The following is a 22,332-nucleotide window of genomic DNA, read 5'->3' on the forward strand; positions in this document are numbered from 1 at the left end:
TGAATTCCCAGGGGTTGTCTTGCTGTAAAATGAGTCGGCCCTGGAAGGTGCATTAATTTTTTTTATTAAAATCAATTCTTACTTGCCATACTCTTAGGTTTTTTCGGTAAAGTCACGAAGGTAAAATATTAAATAAATAATAAAAGGATTGAAACAATTATAGAAATAAAAGAAAATGATTATTTTATTTCTATTATTTCTACCATTTTATTATTATTCTTTATTTATTTTACCTACGTGACTTTACCGAGAAACCCTAAGAGTATGAATCCTTGCAGTCACGAAAGCTTCAAATCTAGAATCTTACTTGCCACATGAAACGCATTGCATGATGAGGTGTAATAGTAAATTATTGATGAAACAGAAGTCACGAGACTGGGCCGAATCTTAAGACTTTTGCAGGAGGGTTCTGTCCTGGAATGTTTGGTCACTTGCATTAATGAACGTTTGACACACGGAAGATTAACTTGGGTTCCATTGGTTGGTACTTCGAGAAGTCCTGCCCATATGAGCAGCTAAGGTTCAAAGCTCCAAGCACATTGACGTTTAGAAGCCATTGCTGGACTGCCATCACCTTGACCTTCTCGCAGCCCAAGCCTATGGCACCTGGTATTCCCTTGCAGTCTCCTTGTTGCAAGTGTTTTAACCAAGCTCAACCCCCTGCTTAGCCTCTAAGATCTGACAAGATTGGATATAGTCAGGGCGAGTTGGTCAAACGGCTACTTTACAACATTGTCAATGTTGCCTTCCCAATGTTGACTGCACGGTGGACGGTACTCAACTTTGTTTAAAGTGGCTCAGTGGAACATTAACTGTGACCATTAAGACACCTGAATGCTCTGCAGTAATCGTACAAGACATGAAATACATGTTTCAGGCAAGGTAAATATTTACCCAGGTAAATATTTTCTTGCTTAGACGGCCGACACCCATCTCCCGCTGCCAGGTGCATGAGTGTGAACAAAGTGCCAAGAGGACCCACCCTCTCACCCTCCTGCACCCTCCCACCCTCCTGCACCCATGACCCAGAAGTTAAGATTCTTAAGATATTTATCAGCATAGAAGGGACTCCCCGTGGCACATTTTTCACGTGGAGATTTGTTTTTGCTTTATTTGCGTGTACGTGTGCATGTGTACGTGTGCATGTGTGCGTGTGCATGTGTGCGTGTGCATGTGTGCGTGTGCATGTGTACGTGTGCATGTGTACGCGTACAGACACTTTTGTCAATCCGCTGCTGGATGATGCCTATTCTCCTCCCTCCTCCTCCCTGCCTCCCCTCCCCCCTCCCTCCTCCCCTCCGCCCTCTGCTGTGCCCTGTGGGTCATTTGACCCGACTTGGCCATGCCAGTCGGTGTGGGTCAGTAAAGGTGAAGAGGAATAGATGCAGGAGAATAGACGGGAAGACCTTGACAAGATTGGGCAAATGCCAGGTGGTTTGGTCATAATCTTAAGTTACTGAATGTTACTTAAAAGCAAAACAATTCTTGTTTCTGTTGGTACGTAAATAATGTGTCCGAATTTCCTTGAAAGCCAAAGAGAAATGTAGGTGTTCAGGTGTTACTGCATTTTAAATAAATTATTTATGAGAATTAACAACCTTTTGTCTGTCCAATTCTGGGTAAATACATCCTTCCACACTCTTTTGTTCACGGGGGTGCTTTGAAGCAGGTTTCTGAATAGGGAACTTGGACAAGTTCGTGTATAGTGATGAGTGACTTCATTTACACTAAATTTGCATTTAGATTCTGTGGCACTTAATCCACTGGCTTCACTGGGGAAGAAGAAGAAGGAAATAAACTCCGTGTTAGTTTGTTGTCCTTCCCCCGCACCTCCGATTAGCCAGCACGGTTGGCTACGCACGATGCGAAAAAAGTTCAACATACGTCCATACAATGAAATGCTTGACGTTGCCAGAAATCGAACTCCAGTCACTGGGTTCACAGTGCAGTGCACTAATCCACTGCACCACCTTCCTCTGCCACATTGTAAATGTCTTATCACAGTGCACACATACTATAAAGGCCTATAAGTCCAGCGGCTAGTTGCAGATGTGGTAACATTGGGGGACATCTTGCCCTAGTACGGGGGGAGTGGAGGTGGGGCACTTTTCCGATAAGACATCAGTGTGAGGGCTGCCACACCACTTGTTACAAGGGGTGTTGTTACTGTTGTGTATTGTCGGGGCCCGCACTAAAGGCCACCAAGAGCCGCCAGTGACCCGCGGGCCTTGCAATGAAGAACACTGCCTAAGTATCTTCTTGGTTCTTTCGGTAAAGTCACGTAGAAGGGAAGTAATAAAATAATAAAAATAAAACATAATAAAACAATTCTCACGACGTTTCGGCCACAGCGCAAGTAGCCATCCTCATGTGAAAACCAGGTTTGTCGAGGCGACAGCGTTGTGGCCAAAACGTCGTGAGAATTGTATTTTATTATGTTTTATTTTTATTATTTTATTACTTCCCTTCTATGTGACTTTACCGAAAGAACCAAGAAGATGAATCCCTGCAGTCACGAAAGCTTTAAATCGAAAAATAGATTAGTTTTTTTTATTACAATAATACAAATACAGTAGACCCAACAGGCCTCACACCTCACGGCACCTTGGAAGAACCAATCTGAAATACAGTGGTACCCCGGAGATCGAACTTAATTCGTTTCAGAAGGCCATACATTTTCGCCATAAGAATTAATGTAAATGACATTAATTGGTTCTAGACACAATACATATCTCATTATAAAGCATTTTACACGAAGTTTACATTAATTACATGCATAAAATCATTAAAAAAAGAAACAATAAATAAATGGAATAAATGAATAAATATATGAAATAAATGAACATTGAATTTCACTTTACTTGTAGTAAGGAGAGTTGATGGCTTTAGTGGAAGGTGGTGAGGAGGAGGCGGTGGTGATATTGTTTGAAAGGGGAGTCCCCTTCCATAATGACGTCGGGTAAACTGCCCTTCTGGGGTTCTTTCTCTTTTGTGCCTCTTTTCTGCCACTAACTGTGAGTCACTTGAGCTCTTTCTGACTAAAAACTTATCTGAAGAGGTTTGTTTCTGCCTCTCACACGGTAAAACCTTTGTCTGTGCAAGCGTCACGCACGCTGGCCATACGCGTCTCAGCCGTACAGGTTCTTTCAAGTCGCGATTGCCCCGTTTGACCTCCGAATTTCTTTTCTTGGTTCTTTCGGTAAAGTCACGTAGAAGGGAAGTAATAAAATAATAAAAATAAAACATAATAAAATAATTCTCACGACGTTTCGGCCACAACGCAAGCAGCCGTCCTCAGGTGAAGACCAGGTCTGTCGGGGAGACAGCATCTGAATGAAACACCACCACGCTTGGAGCGTATATTTAAGCTGGGTTGGAAGGGGGGAAGGGCGCCTTGACAAAAGAATTTGCATATCAAGAGGAATTTAGCATATTTATGGGAAATGCAGGTATGTGATTAGTACTACTTGTGAAATGCGTAGGAGGTGTGCGGGGGGTTTCAAAGTCATATTATGCCCGTGCATTATGCAGGATTAGCAGCATCAAAGGGAGGGGATAGGGGTAGCATTAATAAAGGGAAGGAATGTTAATAGTATGTAGATGCAATAACTTTTTTCGGTTTCCGGGGTAAAAAATGTTCGGAAATATTGTTCGAACACTAATTTGTTCGAGTTCTGGTGCGTTCGATCTTCGAGGTTCTACTGTATAAACAACAGGTCTGACTTTACTGATGCAACCATGATTCCAGAGTTTGCATGCTGTACAAATACTTATTGGTCTCTTGAGATGCGTTCACATTCCTGAAAGCTTTTTACATGAAAATCATAATTGTACGCTGTATTGTACCTAAAATGATTTCTCCACATAAACTGGTTTAAACAAGCCTGAATTTCACGAAGAGAAAATTAATTGGAATAGACTCTCACCTGGTTGAATGAAGAGATGTTTAACACTGTAAATTGCTACTCTAAAAGTAGTAAAGTACTGCTGACTGTGGGGTAAACATGTCAGAACTCAGAGTCTGAAATGTAAAGATGTACAACTTATACTGATGATGGTGCTTTCATCGTTTGCTCTTTCTTTAGGTGCAGTGAATCTTGCACGAGAACAAGCGTCGGATACCAATATTGATTCGGGAAATGACAACAATGACAACGGTGCATCGGACATCTTCATCGATGTAACAACATGGAATTGGCAACACCTTGTTGAAGTGAAACTCCACCGCTGAATTGGAATTTGAGGAGGTAAAGGGCCCGAGGGTGGTGACCGTGCAGCGTGGAGATGGAGCGAAACGACTCTGCGTAGCCCTCGCTTGTCCCCCACCCCTCCCCAGCAAACCATCGGCAACACACAAATTCGAGCAAATGGAGGTCGACACCGTGCAGCAATCGATGGAGCGTGCAAGGCGCTCTCGACAACGCCCTTCCAAGTACCACCAGCCCAACAACGTGTCCGAGGAGGAGGAGGACGATGACGACCTGAAGCTGTGCTTGGCGTCGGACTACTACGGCGAGGAGTGTGATGGCGAACTCTTGACCCTCAACGGGGACCCGGTGGAGAGCGATACGAACACTGCGTACATGTCGGACGTCGACGGCTTCAATTTGTCCGGAATGAAGGATGCTCTGGATGTGCCCGATGGCTCGTCCGCGTCTCCGTGCATGTCGGGGCCTTTGGATATGTACGAGAGAGTCCGGACTCGCAGGAGGGGTGAGAGAGCTATGACAATAATTGTGGCACATCCGGAGGCCTGTGAGGATGTGCATTTGGGCAAATCAGAGGCAGATCTGAAGGGTGGCCCCAGGCGCAAGTTAGCCATGCGCCGCAGGCACACTGTGCCCAGCAAGGAAGGTGGGCATGCAGTTTATTCTCTGCCAATTGTTTTGTTGTCTTCAGCTGCATTTTAGGTGTTGTCACCCGTCCCATGCAGCATTTGTGTTTTTAAAATTTTTCCCGACATCACGTCATGAGATGAAGGATCCATTTGGATATCTTGCAGAGCAGTGCAAGCCTTCATGTTAGAGAATTGGATATCACAGGGCTACCACTGAGATCCATTTAAGTGACGTTCGGTCCACATAGTAGAGCGCAGCACTTTCCCGCGCACACACACACTGCATATGAGAATAATATTTGTCGCATGACGGTCAGAAGTGCAGCAACACAGTTATTGTGATTTGTTTTTTTTTAGTGCAGTCGTTGGTGGCCAGGATAAGACCACCAACTCGCTATATTTGTGAAATCCAGTTTCATCGCAGGCCTGGATTTGAACCCAGGTCCTCAGTGGTGTCGGCTCAGTGCTCCGATCTCTGAGCAACAAGGCCATCTCTATGTGTTGGGCAGCCTTGTCAGTCAGCTCCCGCCTGCCACGAGATCAGTTTGAGAAGAGGTCGATAGGTTTTTTTTTGTTTTGAAGACACGCACGAATTTCTCTATGGAATTACAAAAATGTTCCCTCTGCTGTAAAGCCAGTCTTAAAAGTGTTGACGTTATTCGGAAGAGTGGACACTTTTTCCTAATGTCATATCTCAAATATGAAAAACAACGGTGCAGTAATTTACATTCCTTTATTAAATTTCCCATGCCGTTAAGTCGTGGCGGTTTTTTCTTTATCATACTTCACCACTCCGGTCAGTGCAGGGTGGTGAAGGGTAGCGGCCCAAGACTGTTTCGGACATCACAGATACAACGTTCACACAAACAAACTAATACGTTCTCACAGGCGCAAATTAACATGTGTATTGTAAGTTTAAAGATCGATATTGATGGCCACACTGTGACACCTACACTAATAACCGTGCTTCCTTGTGCATCTGCATTGCCTGCTGTTTGAGTTGTAGTGTCCGATGAAAAGGTGTCATTGTCGGAACCTTCAGAAATTCTGAGCACGGAAGCCACCGACCCTCTCCTGAAACAGCTCCCCAAGGCATCGAGCAACACGGACAGCACCGAGTACGTTTGTTTGGCCGCAGAATGACCCGAGCGTGCTGCTGGAGATGATTGCAAATCAATGGTGGAATGCAAGGCCGTCCAAGGAGAGTGGCCAAAATGGGCAATATGCCCCGGGCCTCCACAACGGGGCTGTTTTAGTTGTTGCGGTGGCGAGATGTTAACTACCTCGCCTGGCATACATGAGGGTCGTGGGTCCGATCCGACCTTGATTCCTGTATATTTGGAGTTTGTATGTTCATTCTCCCCGTAGTAAGTGTGGATTTGTCTCGGGCTCCTCTGTTTTTTTTCCCCCTCCACATTTAGAGTCAACATGCATTTTAGAGTATTTGGCTGCTATAAATTTCCACGTGATGATGATCATCAGCCACTTCGTTGTTGAGCTGTCATTTGTGATAGCCAGGTCGCTACATATAGGTCAGTGGGCTTTACCTGGTTACATGAAAACTAAAAAAATATATTTGGGCGGCCCTGGCAGAATGGTCGTTTTGATGTCTCTTCATTTGCCACTCAAGTTAGCTCACACAGAGCCTGGCGTTTCATTTTCAGTTTGGACTTAACCAACAGCGTCCTCTTCTTCAAGTCTTTAATTAAAGAGATTGTGCTCTCATTACTAAGAAGTTGGGTGATTTTTGTCATAGGGGCCGTCCATAAATGACGTCACGCGATTTTTGACGATTTTTGACCCCCCCCCCCCCTCGTCACACGGCGTCACAAAAAGTCAGACCCCCCCCCTCAAATATGACGTCACAAAGCTTTGCCCCCCCCCCCCCCAAAAAAAAATATAAAACATGCTTCAAATCGCTTTAAACTATTGTCATTGTAGTGCGTATTTAATGTGGCGCTGCACTCTGATGTTGTAGGAAAAAACATTTATTAAAAAGTCTATTTAATTAAGTAGAACGTGTTGTCTATATTTATTTAAAGTTGCGCATTTTTACGTGACGTCACATTTCTCAAACCCCCCCTCCCCCTCGTCACACATCGTCACAAATGTCTGACCCCCCCCCCCCCAGGTGCGGACGGCCCCATAGCCAATAATATATTTACGTTACATATTTTTAATTCGCATACTCCTACAGCCTTGTGCTTATTGTACGCTTTCTTTTCAGACGTTCAGAAAACGCGCACGGCTGGAAACAACGTGACCGAAGGGTGTCCATGTACAACCAGATGGCACATTGTAAGTGTTTTTACCGAGGCAACATCTGTCCAGTAGAACCCCTCTTAACGAGCACCCCTGTTAACGACTAATCGCTGAACGACGGGGATCCATAGAACCCAATGTGTAGTGTATAGTGTAGTGTATAATGTAGTGTATAGTGTAGTGTATAGTGTAGTGTATAATGTAGTGTATAGTAGTGTAGTGCCTCCATAGAGCCCAATGTGTAGTGTGTAGTGTAGTGTATAGTAGTGTAGTGTATAATGTAGTATATAGTGGAGTGTATAATGTAGTGTATAGTGTAGTGTATAGTGTAGTGTATAATGTAGTGTATAGCAGAACCCCTCCTAACGAGCACCCCTGTTCACGACTAATCGCTTAACGACGGGCCTCCAGAGAACCCAATGTGTAGTGTATATTGTAGTGTATAGTGTAGTGTATAGTGTAGTGTATAATAGTGTAATGTTGTGTATAGTAGTGTAGTGTATAGTAGTGTAGTGTAGTGCCTCCAGAGAACCCAATGTGTATAGTGTAGTGTAGTGTATAGTAGTGTATAGTGTAGTGTATAGTAGTGTAGTGTATAGTAATGTAGTGTGTAGTGTATAGTGTAGTGCCTCCAGAGAACCCAATGTGTAGTGTATATTGTAGTGTATAGTGTAGTGTATAATAGTGTAATGTTGTGTATAGTAGTGTTCTGTATAGTGTAGTGTATAGTAGTGTAGTGTAAAGTAATGTAGTGTGTAGTGTATAGTGTAGTGCCTCCATAGAACCCAATGTGTATAGTATAGTGTATAGTGTAGTGTATAGTAGTGTAGTGTATAGTAATGTAGTGTGTAGTGTAGTGTATAGTAGTGTAGTGTATAGTGTAGTGTATTGTAGTGTAGTGTATAGTAATGTAGTGTGTAGTGTAGTGTATAGTAGTGTAGTGTATAGTGTAGTGTATAGTAGTGTAGTGTATAGTAATGTAGTGTGTAGTGTAGTGTAGTGCCTCCATAGAACCCAATGTATTCGCTTCCCGACCACTCCCCTGTTAACGACGGGCTGTTGTAGGTACAGTAAATATAAATGAATGCATTTATTAACTATTTTATTTTAATATTATGTGTTAATAATGTTGTTAGTATCTTTATGTATTGATATCCATTGTTTAAATATTATAAAGTACATTTTTGGGGTTTTAAAGCTTAACTTTGGATGCTATCGGAACGAATTAAGCCACTAACATGTATATCATATTCTCGCTTAACGGCCAAATCGCTGAACGACCAGTTTCGTGGAACCAATTGCCGTCATAAAATAACCAAACCCGCTCAAGCCTCCTGCTGATGGCGCGACACTTGAATGTGTCACCCCCACTCTGAATTCTCCCTCTCACCCTCTAACAACGGTATTGGGCTGCCCTGCGAGAGTTCCAATTTTTTTTTAACTCGTCTCCTTGTATGAAAACTATCGCGCGATTTGGGATAAAATTGTGAAAATTATATTCTTTGTTGAATAATACTATTTTCTCAATGTGTATAATTAGGGGACCATTCTACTCTTATCTTGTTACGAAGTCACAATTGTAATGCGTTGAGATGTGTATGCTTTTTCTTGTGTATTTGGCCAGTACTGCTTGCCATACTCGCCTGTAAGACCTGTTCACATAACGATACTTGTAGTGTCCTCGATTTTTATTTTGTTTAAACTTGTACGGTTATGGTTGGTACATTAACATCGGCATCTAATTGACACACACACACACACATATGTAACCAGGCTCAACCCTGCTTAGAATCCGAGGTCTCATGAGTTTCGGACACATCCGATGTAATGCGGTCGACTGCTCGCTCGTCACGTCTGTCCTTGCAGCGGTGAAACTCTACCAGGAGTACAACATGATAGCCCAGAGGAGGGACTGCATGAAGCAAATCCGAATCTCCGTGGCCGTGGAGGGCTTCAATTTGGAGGAGCACGCCAAGGCGGGGGCCACGGGAGAGAGACCGAGCAGTGGACGAGGAGACATCAGCGGCGGCGGTGAAGAGGAAAGTAGCGGCAAGGCTGCCGTCGGCTGGATGCCCGAGCGATTGGACACGGAGGCTCCCTCGGAAGAGCCGTCACCCGACCCCGCACGCACCTACAGCCCGTTCTTCTCGCTGTGGCAGGAGTTGCCGGAAGTCCAGAGCAGCGGGGTGCTCGCCACCATCTCGGCGGCGGAGTGCAGCAGGCAAGAGGTCCGTGGTGGGTGGGGTTGGGTGGGTTTGGGTGTTGTTTCGTGAGCCGGGGAGGATGCTTTCGGATGTCTCACACAGCTGTGTTAGAGAAAGGTAATGCGGAAGGAGGTATCTCTCAACTACTCCTCAGATCTTCTTGGTTCTTTCGGTAAAGTCACGTAGAATGGAAATAAAATAATAAAAATAAAACATAATAAAATAATTCTCACGACGTTTCGGCCACAACGCAAGCAGCATTCTACGTGACTTTACCCAAAGAACCAAGAAGATGAATCCCTGCAGTCACGAAAGCTTTAAATCGAAATACTCCTCAAATCCTTTCTTCAAGTGGCCACTGGTCTTCCCAGTTGGAGGCAGCGCTTTCCCATTTGTTGCCGCAGTAACCAGTGCTCGTCGGATGACGGTCAAACCAATAGTTTTGACTCTCGGAGCTGGAAATGAGCAAAATTACATGCAGCGCAAAAAAAGGTATGCGATAGGGCTGAGATCATCAACTCCCTACGCTAAAGAACACAGTTCATCATAGATGATAGAAAGCTGCATTCAAGCCCAGTATCTCGGTGATATTCCCAGGTTTGCATGGTTTCCGTGCGTGATGGTGCTTTGTCTGTGCTGTTTAAGCGTGAATGTAATTCTTTGCAACATAATTGCTATTTTTAGGTTTGGTGTTTTTTAATCTGTAATTATGGAATGCTTTAACGTTGTCTGCCCGCTGAGTCACTCTTGAAAAACAGCTTCTTAGCTCAATGGGCTTTAACTCGGTGGGAAATAAACTTCAGATTCCGATTCTGCGTGCGCTCAGGCAATGTTTGAACTCGTGACGTCGGAGGCATCCTACCTGCGGAGCCTGGAGGTTGCCCTCCACCACTTCCAGGACTCGTGCGAGCTGCAGAAAGTCACGAGTCAGGCAGACAAGCACGCACTCTTCTCCAACCTGGCGGACGTGGCCTCGGCCAGCGAAAGGTGAGCGGCAGGCTCCCATCAGCACCTATCCCTCCCCTAGCATCGCCAGCGCGGCTAATGCCAGAAGGGTGAGCAGCACCCTCCATTTGCACCCATCCCTCGCCTTGCATCGTAAGCAGGGCCAATAAGAAGCTACTGGAGCTATGCACATTTAAATCATCAAGATTGAAAACTAATTTATTTTGAACTGCTTTTTTTGTTTAGTTTGTTGTCCTTTTCCCGCACCTTCAGTTAGCACGTTTGGCTATGTACGGCGCGAAAGAAGTTCTACAGACATACGTACATACCTTGAAGCCAAATCCGAGCTGGCACGCGAGCTCGGTTTGAGCTCACGAAACACATGCTCGCTCTCACCCCAACGCACTTCTGCGAGGATCAATGCAGACAGGTGGTGATCTCTCACGCGACCTTTGCTTGCATCACTCCAGGTTTTTGCACGATCTGGAAACGCGAGTGGCAGAAAACATACTCGTGCCGGACATCTGCGACATTGTGAGTGAGCACACGAAGAAAAACTTCCACGTTTACATCCCCTACGTGACCAACCAGAGCTACCAGGAACAGACACTGCAGAAGCTACGGTGAGCACATGCTGATTTCTCTTGTTCCTGAATCCATTGGCGTGAAAATGTCTTATTGGTACCATGGGTGTTGGCGATCGCTATCAGTGATTTTCTTGAAGAATTCTAGTTCTAGATTACAGATTTCTATGAGAGCCACATCTCAGTGGTAGCTTTTTATATATATGAAGTATTGGAAAATGACGGCAGGAACTCCTTGACGGGAACACACTTCTTTTATTAAATCTTGACTTGTAACAATACAACGCGTGGCCTCTCTTCTTCACACCGCACTTCTCTTGACTCAGGATTCTGTGCTGCCGGCTCTCTGTGCCTCGTGTAGCCTCCGCGCCTCGGCTACACTCTTCTCTCGCCTCGTGTAGACTCTGCGCCTCTGCTACACTCTTCTCTCTCTCCTCGTGTAGACTTTGCCTCTCTCTCGCTGGCTACACCGTATGCATACTCGGCTCGTGCAGACCGTTCTCTCTCGCTGGCTACACCGTATGCATACTCGGCTCGTGCAGACCGTTCTCTCTCGCTGGCTACACCGTATGCATACTCGGCTCGTGCAGACCGTTCTCTCTCGCTGGCTACACCGTATGCGTACTCGGCTCGTGCAGACCGTTCTATCTCGCTGGCTACACACTATACATTACTCAGCTCGTGTAGACCTTTCTATCTCGCTGGCTACACACTATACATTACTCAGCTCGTGTAGACCTTTCTATCTCGCTGGCTACACACTATACATTACTCAGCTCGTGTAGACCTTTCTATCTCGCTGGCTACACACTATACCTTACTCTCTTCTACTCTCCATTTCTCTCCTCTCCGGGCTCTATCTCTACACCTTCGTCTTCATTCTTAGATGGTTCCACTTCTGCCCCTTGCTCCTCTGTGCATCACCTTATATACCCCTTCTTCCCGGGAGACGGAGCGGATGCGGACCTCAACGTCGGCACCGCTCCTCCGTTACCCAATCCCCACGCGCTATCCCCCCGATCCGGTTCCGCTCAGCGCGTGTTTCCACTCTCCGACCAATCACACCGCGCTGCTACCCGATCACTCCCTCTGGGCGCGTCACCGGCACACAGCCAATCAGCAGCACTACCCCCACCCGCGCACTGACGCCTGCTCCTCCCCGTCAGCGCGCGTCACCACACACACACCCGTACATACGCGCTGGCACACGACATATACACCCAGCGCGTATCACCACTACATCACCCCCTCCCACATAGCTCGCAGCCGGCCCGGCTGCTAACAACAACCAACCACGACGATAAAACGACAACCAACAAAAAAAAACCCCATAACCCCCCGAGTGTGCCCCGTAACATAACACAACAACAACAACAACAAGAATAACTATGTACAGATTGACAATGAACGCGAAAAGTCAACAATAACACGATACGAGCAAATACGAAACGAACGCGCCCCACGTCCCTGCGACTACACGCAGTGACGAGGCGCTCCAGCTGCCCCGACTCCTCACGAGGCAGGTCATGCAAAGTAGCACGACCTGGCGCGAGTCCGTCTGGCTGGTCCATCGTATGGGGCGGGACACTGACGACCGTCCAGCGGTTCCGGCCGCTCCAGACGGCGCGGAACGGGCCTGAAAGGGCCGGCCCCGCCGCGGAGATCCGGCCGCCGGTGATCGGCAGCTGTCAGTTCCGAGACACCTGGGAGCAGATCAGGCGACAATACGTGTGGATCAGGCAGAGACATTTCCCCCTCTGGGTCGCCGGTCACGTCACACGCCCGGCCATCACGACACAAGGGGAGGCCATATGGAGGCGAGAACGGTTTCAGTCGGGAGGGGTGAACGTACCACCGGCGCTTTCCCCACTTTATCTGAACGCACTGGGGCCGTGCAACGCGCACGACCTCCACGGGTCCCCTCCACGGTCTCAACAATTTAGGCGACGTAGCCAAGGGTGCCTGAGGGCAATGCAGCCAGGCCCTGTCACCTGGTTTCCATTCATGCATGGACACCTTCCGTGCCCGCAACCGTTCATTAGCAATTTGGCGAGCCCGCGAATTAAGCCGTGCGGCCTCCCTCGCCTCTGTCAGCTTATGAATATTAAACTTAATATGTTCTGCCAAATTAGAATTAGTTCGTGGAGCGGACAGGCCAAGTTGCGTTTCTATTGGCGGGTCAGCTTCCCGAGCGTACATCAAATAGAATGGGGAAAACCCCGTAGCTGCATGGGGGGCCATTCTATACGCGGCAAGGACTCCCGGGACCTGCAGGTCCCAATCTACATGTGCCTCGCACACCTGCTGGCACAGCATGGAAGTCAAGGTTTTGTGGAGTCTCTCCACCATCCCGTCAGTCTGCGGGTGGTACGGGGAGGTACGCACCTTCTTGGTACCCAACAGATCGCACACCTCTTGCAACAATTTACTCGAAAAATGTTTACCTTGGTCGGTCAGCAGGCGTTCGGGAGCCCCCTTGTCCAGGACATAGCCCTGGACGAAGGCATCCGTCACAGCCGCTGCCGACTGGTTAGCGAGAGGCCACGCCATAGGCCATCGGGTAAAGTATTCGACCCCCACTAACAAATATTTATTCCCTCTCGGCGTGACTGGGAAGGGCCCCAAAATATCGAGTGCAACGAGCTCGTTGGTACGCGAGACCTGAATAGATTGCAGCGGTGGATTAGCTGCCACGGCCGGTGGTTTACGCCTGGCGCACTCAACGCACCCCTTCAGAATATGCACCACATCACTTCCCATTCCCGGCCAGTAATAGTCACGCTGAAGCAGGGCAAGCGTCTTGTTAACTCCCAAGTGCAAGAGGCGTTCGTGTGCCGCCAAGACAACCCTCCCCCTCACAGCGGAAGGCACCACGAGTGCGTTCCGCCGGGACAAACTGTCCCATTTCAATAACACGCCCCGCTCAAGTACATAGGAGCCGGTACGCTCCTGGTCCCCCTCGGGACCCCCAACCTTGCGGCGCAATGCTAGCAGCGAGCTGTCCGCCATCTGGAGGCGGCCCCATTCGCTGAGCGACAGCGAGAGCAGCGAGTCCCGACCCTGAGAGGCAGTGGAATCATCCCCACTCGGTGCGCCCGCTGTCGCAGCCAGTGCCCCCATCTCCCCCGCAAGCGTCGGTTTACAGCGCGCCGATCCCGACAAACACGCGCATTCATCACAAGGCAACAACCGCGACAAGCAATCGGCATTCGTGTGTCGCAACCCCTTACGGTACGTAGTCGTAAACTGATAGTCCTGGAGGACTTCCAACCAACGCGACAACTGGCCCGAGGGCTGGGCGACCCTCAATGAATACTGTAGCGCCGCGTGGTCCGTTCGGACTGTAAAGTGACGACCATACAGATATGGCCTAAACTGCTGCACAAAAAAAACAATGGCAAGCAGCTCGCGACGGGTGACACAGTAGCGCTGCTCCGCCGGAGACAACACCCTACTACCGTAGGCGACAACTCTTTCGACCCCCCCAACGACTTGGGATAGCACCCCCCCAATGCCCGTGTTGCTAGCATCCGTGTCCAGCAAAAAGGGACTGGCAAAATCGGGATAACACAAGGGTGGGGCACCCACCAAGGCGTCCCGGAGGGAGCGAAACGCGGCCTCCTCCTCCGGTCCCCATTTGAACTTCACTCCTTTCGCCGTTAGAGCGTGCAAGGGTTTTGCAATAGTGGCGAAGTGCTCAACGAACCGCCGATAATAAGAAGCAAACCCGATGAAACTACGCACGTCGGAAACGGACGTAGGTGTCGGCCATGAACCGACACAATCCGTCTTCGCGGGATCGGTGGAGATCCCCGAAGAATCGACAATGTGACCCAAGTATCTAACGGACCTACGAAGGAGGTGACATTTGGCCGGTTTAAATTTCAACTTAGCCGATCGCATTCGCAAGAACACCCCTCTCAATCGCCGGAGGTGTTCCTCAAACGTTTTACTGAAAACAATGACATCGTCCATATAAATCAAGCATGTATCCCACTGCAAGCCCGACAAAACCAGCTCCATAAGTCGCTGAAACGTCGCTGGAGAGGAGTGAAGTCCCATGGGTAACCGGTTAAACTGGAACAGCCCCCCTGGAGTCCGAAATGCTGTCTTAGGTTTCGACTCTTCGTCGAGCGGCAACTGCCAAAACCCCGATAACAAATCAAGAGTCGAAAAATATCGCGCACCAGACAATGCATCGAGGGACTCATCCATCCTGGGGAGCGGATACGCGTCAGCCACAGAGATCTTATTCAGGCGACGGAAATCAACGCAGAATCGCAGGGACCCGTCCTGCTTCTTAACCAGCACAATAGGCGCTCCCCACGGGCTAGAGGAGGGTGAAATAATATCGGCTTCTAGCATATCGTTAACAGCCGACTGAACATGTTCCTTCTCCACGGGACTCAGTCGGAAGGGATTTAGCCTGACCGGCGCCGCATCGCCCGTTTCAATGTGATGGTGCAACAAATCCGTGCACCCAATGTCATACTTATGTTTACTGAATACATCAGAGAATTCAATGAGCAACTCGCGCAGCGCACCCAACTGCGCCGCCGACAAATCGTCCGAGGCGGCACATAACGAATGGACCCACTCAAGGTCTTCCCTTGGCTCAACGTTCCGCGCGGGGCTCGAGCCCACCTGCGCAACCAACCCATCATCCCCAGGAACCTGCGCCGCGTGAGCCAGCACGGTGCCCTGCGGGATGACAGCTGGTCGCGACCCCGCGTTCAAAACCATCACAAACGGATCCCTGTCAGCCCGCACCAAAGTGTGAGCCACCGATAAATCAAGACCCCCGACAGCCTTGTTAGAAGGACCCAAAAGCATACTCTGTCCCGAAGCCTCCCTCACCCATGGTTTTCGCAACCGGAGGGGAATCAACATCTGTGAACCCGGGGGCACTTGCACTGTCTGCGTCGCCACCGCTTGTATCGTAGCGCACGCCGTCCGAATGTCAGTAGGGCCCGTCAAAAATGAAATCCGGCGACCCGATGGCAGTTCAATGCATCGTTGATCGATAAGAATTTTAATGGGCATTTTAGCCAAAAAGTCAGTGCCCAAAAGACACGGAACTGCCAAGGAAGACGAAACGAAAACGGGTCCCGATAATTTGATATCTCCAATGCAAATGGACGCCCTAACCTGACCGATAATGCCCAACGATCCCCCATTAGCGGCGTAAAATGGCACATCCACTGGAAGCAGCGGACGACATTGGACTGGAAGAATATTATAAATGAGGTCCGATATAATAGTTGCCGATGCCCCCGTGTCCACTAACACCCTAATCTCAACCCCATCAATAGATCCCGTAACAACGGACGAACCCGCCGAAGCAGCCACAATTCTATGCCCCAATTCCGCCCATTCAATGTCTCCCTGGTCCCGGCCGAACCCCCCTCGCCGAACCGAATCCCCGAACCTTAACCGGCCCTCCTCCGCCGCAACGCGGCGTCCCATGTGTGCCGAATAAACAGGCCGAGCGTGTGAGGTGCCGCGACTTGCCGGGGATTGTAGAGATGACTTGGGCTCTCGGTCGTCGTCCAGCCGAGCTCCCATGGCGCGCTGCCGCGGAGCGCGGCACCCGGACGCCACGTGGCCCCGGAGGCCGCAGTTATAGCACGTGACGAGGGTCGGAGTAGATCTTGGTTGCTCCGACTTTCGGCCCGATCGCAGAGGCGACCGGGCCCCCGGCCTCCAGTCCCCTGGTCGTCCCGTGGCGAACGCCTCCTCTCGTGGGCTGACGACTTGGGGTTCGGCGACCACCAACCCCGGGGCTGCGACGACAGCAGCGTTGCAACCAACGCCTTGCTTCCGTTGTAGGGCCTCGTGCGCTTGAATACTCGTGGCGACTCTCAAAGAAGAAATATCAATGTCGTCAGCTGTGTTGATAGGGACCCCCAGGTCCTGCGCCAACTTGAGCAGCTGCTCCAAAACCATCGCGTCTTGGCCCTCCTCGTCCATCCGAGGGAACGCAGCATCAGCAAGAGCCAGCAACGCCGTGCGATAGGCCAGCGCGGTCTCCGTGGCCGCTTTCCGTCTTGCGTAGAACTGATGGCGGCATGTAGAGGGAGGCCCGTAGACCCTGGCCAACAAACCCAGCGCATCCTTCAGCGTGGAGCGGTCCGACTTCCGTGCAGCCCTGAAGGCCGCGAGCGCATCGTCGTCCAGCATGGCGGGCAATGCCCGCAGCGCCGTAGCATCGGACCACGCTGACATCTCTTGATGCGCCAAAAACCTTCGCTGAAATTGGCCCCAGTCTCCGCCTTCCGCCTTGAAGGCTGACAACGTGGGCAGGCGCTGCTGAAAAATGAAGTCATCCGCCTCGTGGTTCCTCTCCGCCTGTCCGTCGGTGTCTAAGATGGCGGCTCCAGCAGCAGACGTAAGATGGCGGACCCCCTCGCGCGCTGATGAAGTCGATGCGCGCGCTTGGGAACCCACCACCACGTGGCGCTCGCCGTTCCCGCCAAAAGTAGGCCCAGGCGCAATGGCGGGAATCCCCCATTCGTTTTGGCGGGAATCTGCGGGGCGACCTTGTAAAATGTCCCCCACCGTCCCCGCTCCTCCCGACGAGCTGATCTCCGCCAAGATGGACGCGGCGGCGAGCAGCAGCTCCGCCAGTCGGGAGTGCGCCTCACGAAGCCCGGCGTCTGTCCCCGGTCGCTCGGCCGGCGCCGTCGACGGACCCTGCAGCGTGGGCAAGTCCTCTTCCTCACCCCCCGCCACCAGCGGCTCCGAGTCGTCCAGGTCTTCCTCGCGGTCAATCCCGTGGGTCCTACGGGTCTTCCTCGTCTCCATACTTGGAAGCCCGTTTCACTTCTGACGCCAGATGAAGTATTGGAAAATGACGGCAGGAACTCCTTGACGGGAACACACTTCTTTTATTAAATCTTGACTTGTAACAATACAACGCGTGGCCTCTCTTCTTCACACCGCACTTCTCTTGACTCAGGATTCTGTGCTGCCGGCTCTCTGTGCCTCGTGTAGCCTCCGCGCCTCGGCTACACTCTTCTCTCGCCTCGTGTAGACTCTGCGCCTCTGCTACACTCTTCTCTCTCTCCTCGTGTAGACTTTGCCTCTCTCTCGCTGGCTACACCGTATGCATACTCGGCTCGTGCAGACCGTTCTCTCTCGCTGGCTACACCGTATGCATACTCGGCTCGTGCAGACCGTTCTCTCTCGCTGGCTACACCGTATGCATACTCGGCTCGTGCAGACCGTTCTCTCTCGCTGGCTACACCGTATGCGTACTCGGCTCGTGCAGACCGTTCTATCTCGCTGGCTACACACTATACATTACTCAGCTCGTGTAGACCTTTCTATCTCGCTGGCTACACACTATACATTACTCAGCTCGTGTAGACCTTTCTATCTCGCTGGCTACACACTATACATTACTCAGCTCGTGTAGACCTTTCTATCTCGCTGGCTACACACTATACCTTACTCTCTTCTACTCTCCATTTCTCTCCTCTCCGGGCTCTATCTCTACACCTTCGTCTTCATTCTTAGATGGTTCCACTTCTGCCCCTTGCTCCTCTGTGCATCACCTTATATACCCCTTCTTCCCGGGAGACGGAGCGGATGCGGACCTCAACGTCGGCACCGCTCCTCCGTTACCCAATCCCCACGCGCTATCCCCCCGATCCGGTTCCGCTCAGCGCGTGTTTCCACTCTCCGACCAATCACACCGCGCTGCTACCCGATCACTCCCTCTGGGCGCGTCACCGGCACACAGCCAATCAGCAGCACTACCCCCACCCGCGCACTGACGCCTGCTCCTCCCCGTCAGCGCGCGTCACCACACACACACCCGTACATACGCGCTGGCACACGACATATACACCCAGCGCGTATCACCACTACATATATATAAATAAGGGTACCAGAGTTTGGAAGAGAGATTTTTTTGATATATATAAAACTAATGCGATATGTAGCATCTATAGAATTATAATATGCAAATTTCTATTTAAAGCTTTCGTGACTGCAGGGATTCATCTTCTTGGTTCTTTCGGTAAAGTCACGTAGAAGGGAAGTAATAAAATAATAAAAATAAAACATAATAAAATATTTATTAATATTTAAAATAAAACATAATACAATATTTATTATGTTTTATTTTTATTATTTTATTACTTCCCTTCTACGTGACTTTACCGAAAGAACCAAGAAGATTTAATATGCAAGTAAATCTGAAGTGTCTCTCTAAATCACACAGTATATATGCTAAGCTCTCTGCTAATGGTGGATTCCGGTAGCATTCGCCACCCCAGGTAGCACCGACCAACCCGCTCGGCTCATCGCCTCTTCGCCCCATAACAAAATCACCGAAAATGCGCCCAATCCCACCAAAATCTCACAAGCAAAGCAGGCGTTGAGCCTGGAAACGGAGGTGGGGGGGGGGAAGAACATCAAAGTAAACAAACCTAATGTACATTATATAACTTTAAATGTATTAATCGCTATTACCAGGCTTTCCGAAAGGGCTTTACCTACGTCCGTCCGGTGTTGCTGTTGTAAAGTCACTGTGACCTCGGTATCAATTCCTAGAAGTATGAAGTTGTTAATCAAGTGACAAGCTCCATCTTATTGTTCTTATTGTGTTTGTATGCCACGCCGCGTCCGGAACTAAAACCTGCGGAGCTGGATTGGCAATGCTGAGTGCATTGCGAAAACAAGCGGCTGGTGAAACGAGTGCTTGCTTGAGCAGACTATTTCTCAACCACTAATGGGTATTTTTAAATCCTTTATATTAAGTTCGCTTGCTTGCTTAGGACCGTGCAAATCTTTCGGTCGTTTTTTAACCCACTTTCTGTGATCCAATCGAGCTCACATTTTGCACACAGACTCGTTGTGCGTGACAATTAATGTTCGTGAAAATGTTTTTCCAAAATTTTACACTCCTTAGGACAAAAATATATTTAATTACCAATTGCTTAATGGTGCAATGCAATCATCTGACCCATAGGTGGCAGCCATCTCAAGCCAGAGGACAAGAGGACTCTAGCCGCCACGCATATAAAGGATTTATAGTGAAAAACTTTGTTTTTACGGGTTATACTTATTTCAAGGGTCTAATGGCCATCCATGCAAGAGCGCTGAGCCACCACCCACGCGTATTCCCGGCTCCCCGGTCGGCATCAGTCGGTGGCATTTAGCCTAATTGGCCAATTGCACACAGCAAATGTGCAGTCACTCGCGTTAAGCCATCGTTGATCTCCTACCAGCTTCTGAACATAGTTGGGTCATTGATCGTGGGCAGTTCCTGCTAGCTGCACTCCCCGCATGCCTTCTCTTTCTCAATGGCACACACTCCATGTGATTATTTCGAGTATGTGGCCGCTATAAATTTCCACGTGATAAGCCACTTCATTGAGCTATCATTCGTAGATCGGTTGCTTCTGAAAAAGAAGCGAATATGTCAGTGGGCTTTACCTGGTAAAATAAACATAGATATATATTTTTGAGTGATTTGTTTACCTTTCATAGACTTGGTACTCGTGTCGTGTTTTCGTAATTGTGTGTTGTTGTAACTTTCTAAGCCTCCCCTACTGGACATCTGTTGGAAACAGCTTCATAGCTCATCAGATTTCTCCAGTATAAATAAAGATTCTGATGTGTAATTTAGACACACACGAGGCAGCCAGTCATGATACAGACGTAGCCACATTGATTTGGGCAGCCACCTGTGATTACACCAAATACGATAAACTGATTGTAACAGCCTTGTCTCAGCGGCTATACACAACAATCCACGACCTCAACAATGCGTGGGTTTTCACTTTATTTGCCATTCACCATCTGTCAGGGGCTAACATTGCCATTGTATGACTGATATCAATTCCACTGATGTTGTCGAAAGGTTAGAAAACACAAACCTGCCAAAGTTGTAGTTGAGACCACTGTATTCTTCTAACTTGAAAACTTAGTAAAAAGCAAAAATACAATGTCCACATTTGTACTCCCAAAAACTATGGTCCACAGGGTTGCTTGGTTTAACCCAATGAGCAGTGTAAGCCTCAAATCCTACATTGCTTCGAGTGTCCATCCTGACATTGAGAAATGTATGATCCCCATCAATCGGTTAAGCGAGCAACATGCCTCCCACGGGGTGTGACACTGAATTTTTGGAATGATTGCGGAAGTAGATTAAGTTAAATGAGTGGTTTTTTTTTCTGTAACGGGTGCATTTCAAAAATATGAGTACGGTAAGAGTCTTTTTTTCATAAACGATCTAAATCTAGAATGTGTTCACCACCAAGTCACTGAAGAGAAGTCCGCCATGACTCTGCATGGCCTCTTTACGTTCTATTGGTTACGCTTTATAAATTTAATAACGATTTAATGGAATGTGGTACAACACGTTTACATGGCGTATCACGTGCGTGAATGTGACGGCCTCGGGCGTGCAAATGATTTAAAGTGCAAAACAATGCCTGTTACTTGGCTTTAACATCAACATTTTTTTTCAGCTGAACTGTAACTTGTATCCGACACACGTAGCAACGTGGGACACACTTCCATGTCCATGGGATCGGCAACCAAAATAACAAGAAGAGACGTTCTAGTTAGAATTCGGTACAAAACTCAATATTTCAAGAGCCGCGATACAAGACGGAGGTCCTTAATAAATAACATCACGAAGCAGTGCTTAAAGAGCCACCACATGCGGCTTCTGCCGATCCCTGTCCATGACCAATACGATGCGGAGGGGGATGCTTTTACCCGGCAGTGGAATAACAATGGGTTGTGCACATCAAGGCCGTGATTGTAATATATATATTGGGGGGGGGGGACACAACCCCCCCCCCCCCAATATTCAAATTTGCTCAAAATATCCCCCCCCAATATATTGCTATAAAAAATTGATATGCTATGTAAATAAAAACAACAATTTGCTGAACCTTGGCCACAATATCTGGACTTGTCTTCATATAAATCAATGCATAGATTTATGTTGATATGATTGTGGTTATGGTTGTACTGTATTAATCCCTAATCTCTGCCATTACATACAATGAAACAAAAAATGGTAAACAAGTAAAAACCGAGCAATGTAATACAATATACTATTAGACATTATTGTAAAAAAATAAATTAAAAGTCCATCCCATGTGTTAGTGAATTTTTTAATATTTTAAGCAGGAAATGAGTTTTTAAATTGAAATATTTTTCTGGGTTGGAACCCCCAGACACCCTGGAAGATTTGGTCCCCCCCAATGTTGACTCCATGGCTACAGCCTTGGTGTACATTAACAATCTACGTGGCTGGTCATGTGCAGCTGATGCAGTTTTCGCATCACAGGTACTTAAAGTAGACTTTGCAAGAACAAACTCGTGGGCATGCCGATGAAAGTTTGTACCTGCGATGCGTTCATCGAACTGCCGAGATATGCCAGTGCAGTGCCCCACTAAGTTGCTTTGAGACTTGGTGAGGCCTGCCTAGAAAATCAATGGGCATGTTAATGCTGTATATAGTTTGGTTTTTTTA

The 22,332-nt window shown here is 48.4% G+C and overlaps 1 protein-coding gene across 3 annotated transcripts in view; it reads left to right on the forward strand.

The window, feature by feature from the left end:
- Positions 1-22,332, forward strand: part of LOC144730704 (rho guanine nucleotide exchange factor 19-like) — a 46,247-nt gene that overhangs the window by 18,280 nt on the left and 5,635 nt on the right. For 2 of the 3 annotated variants that reach the window (XM_078611396.1, XM_078611397.1), the window contains exons 2-7: positions 4,086-4,854; positions 5,844-5,955; positions 7,065-7,135; positions 8,966-9,327; positions 10,130-10,290; positions 10,719-10,871. In XM_078611396.1, coding sequence (XP_078467522.1) covers positions 4,368-4,854; positions 5,844-5,955; positions 7,065-7,135; positions 8,966-9,327; positions 10,130-10,290; positions 10,719-10,871 — 1,346 coding nt within the window. In that variant the 5' untranslated portion in view covers positions 4,086-4,367. The remainder of the gene's footprint in view (positions 1-4,085; positions 4,855-5,843; positions 5,956-7,064; positions 7,136-8,965; positions 9,328-10,129; positions 10,291-10,718; positions 10,872-22,332) is intronic. The other variant, XM_078611398.1, reaches the window with a different exon arrangement.

Source organism: Lampetra planeri, chromosome 36, assembly GCF_965212315.1.
Source record: "Lampetra planeri chromosome 36, kcLamPlan1.2.h2, whole genome shotgun sequence".
Taxonomy (NCBI): Eukaryota; Metazoa; Chordata; class Hyperoartia; order Petromyzontiformes; family Petromyzontidae; genus Lampetra; species Lampetra planeri.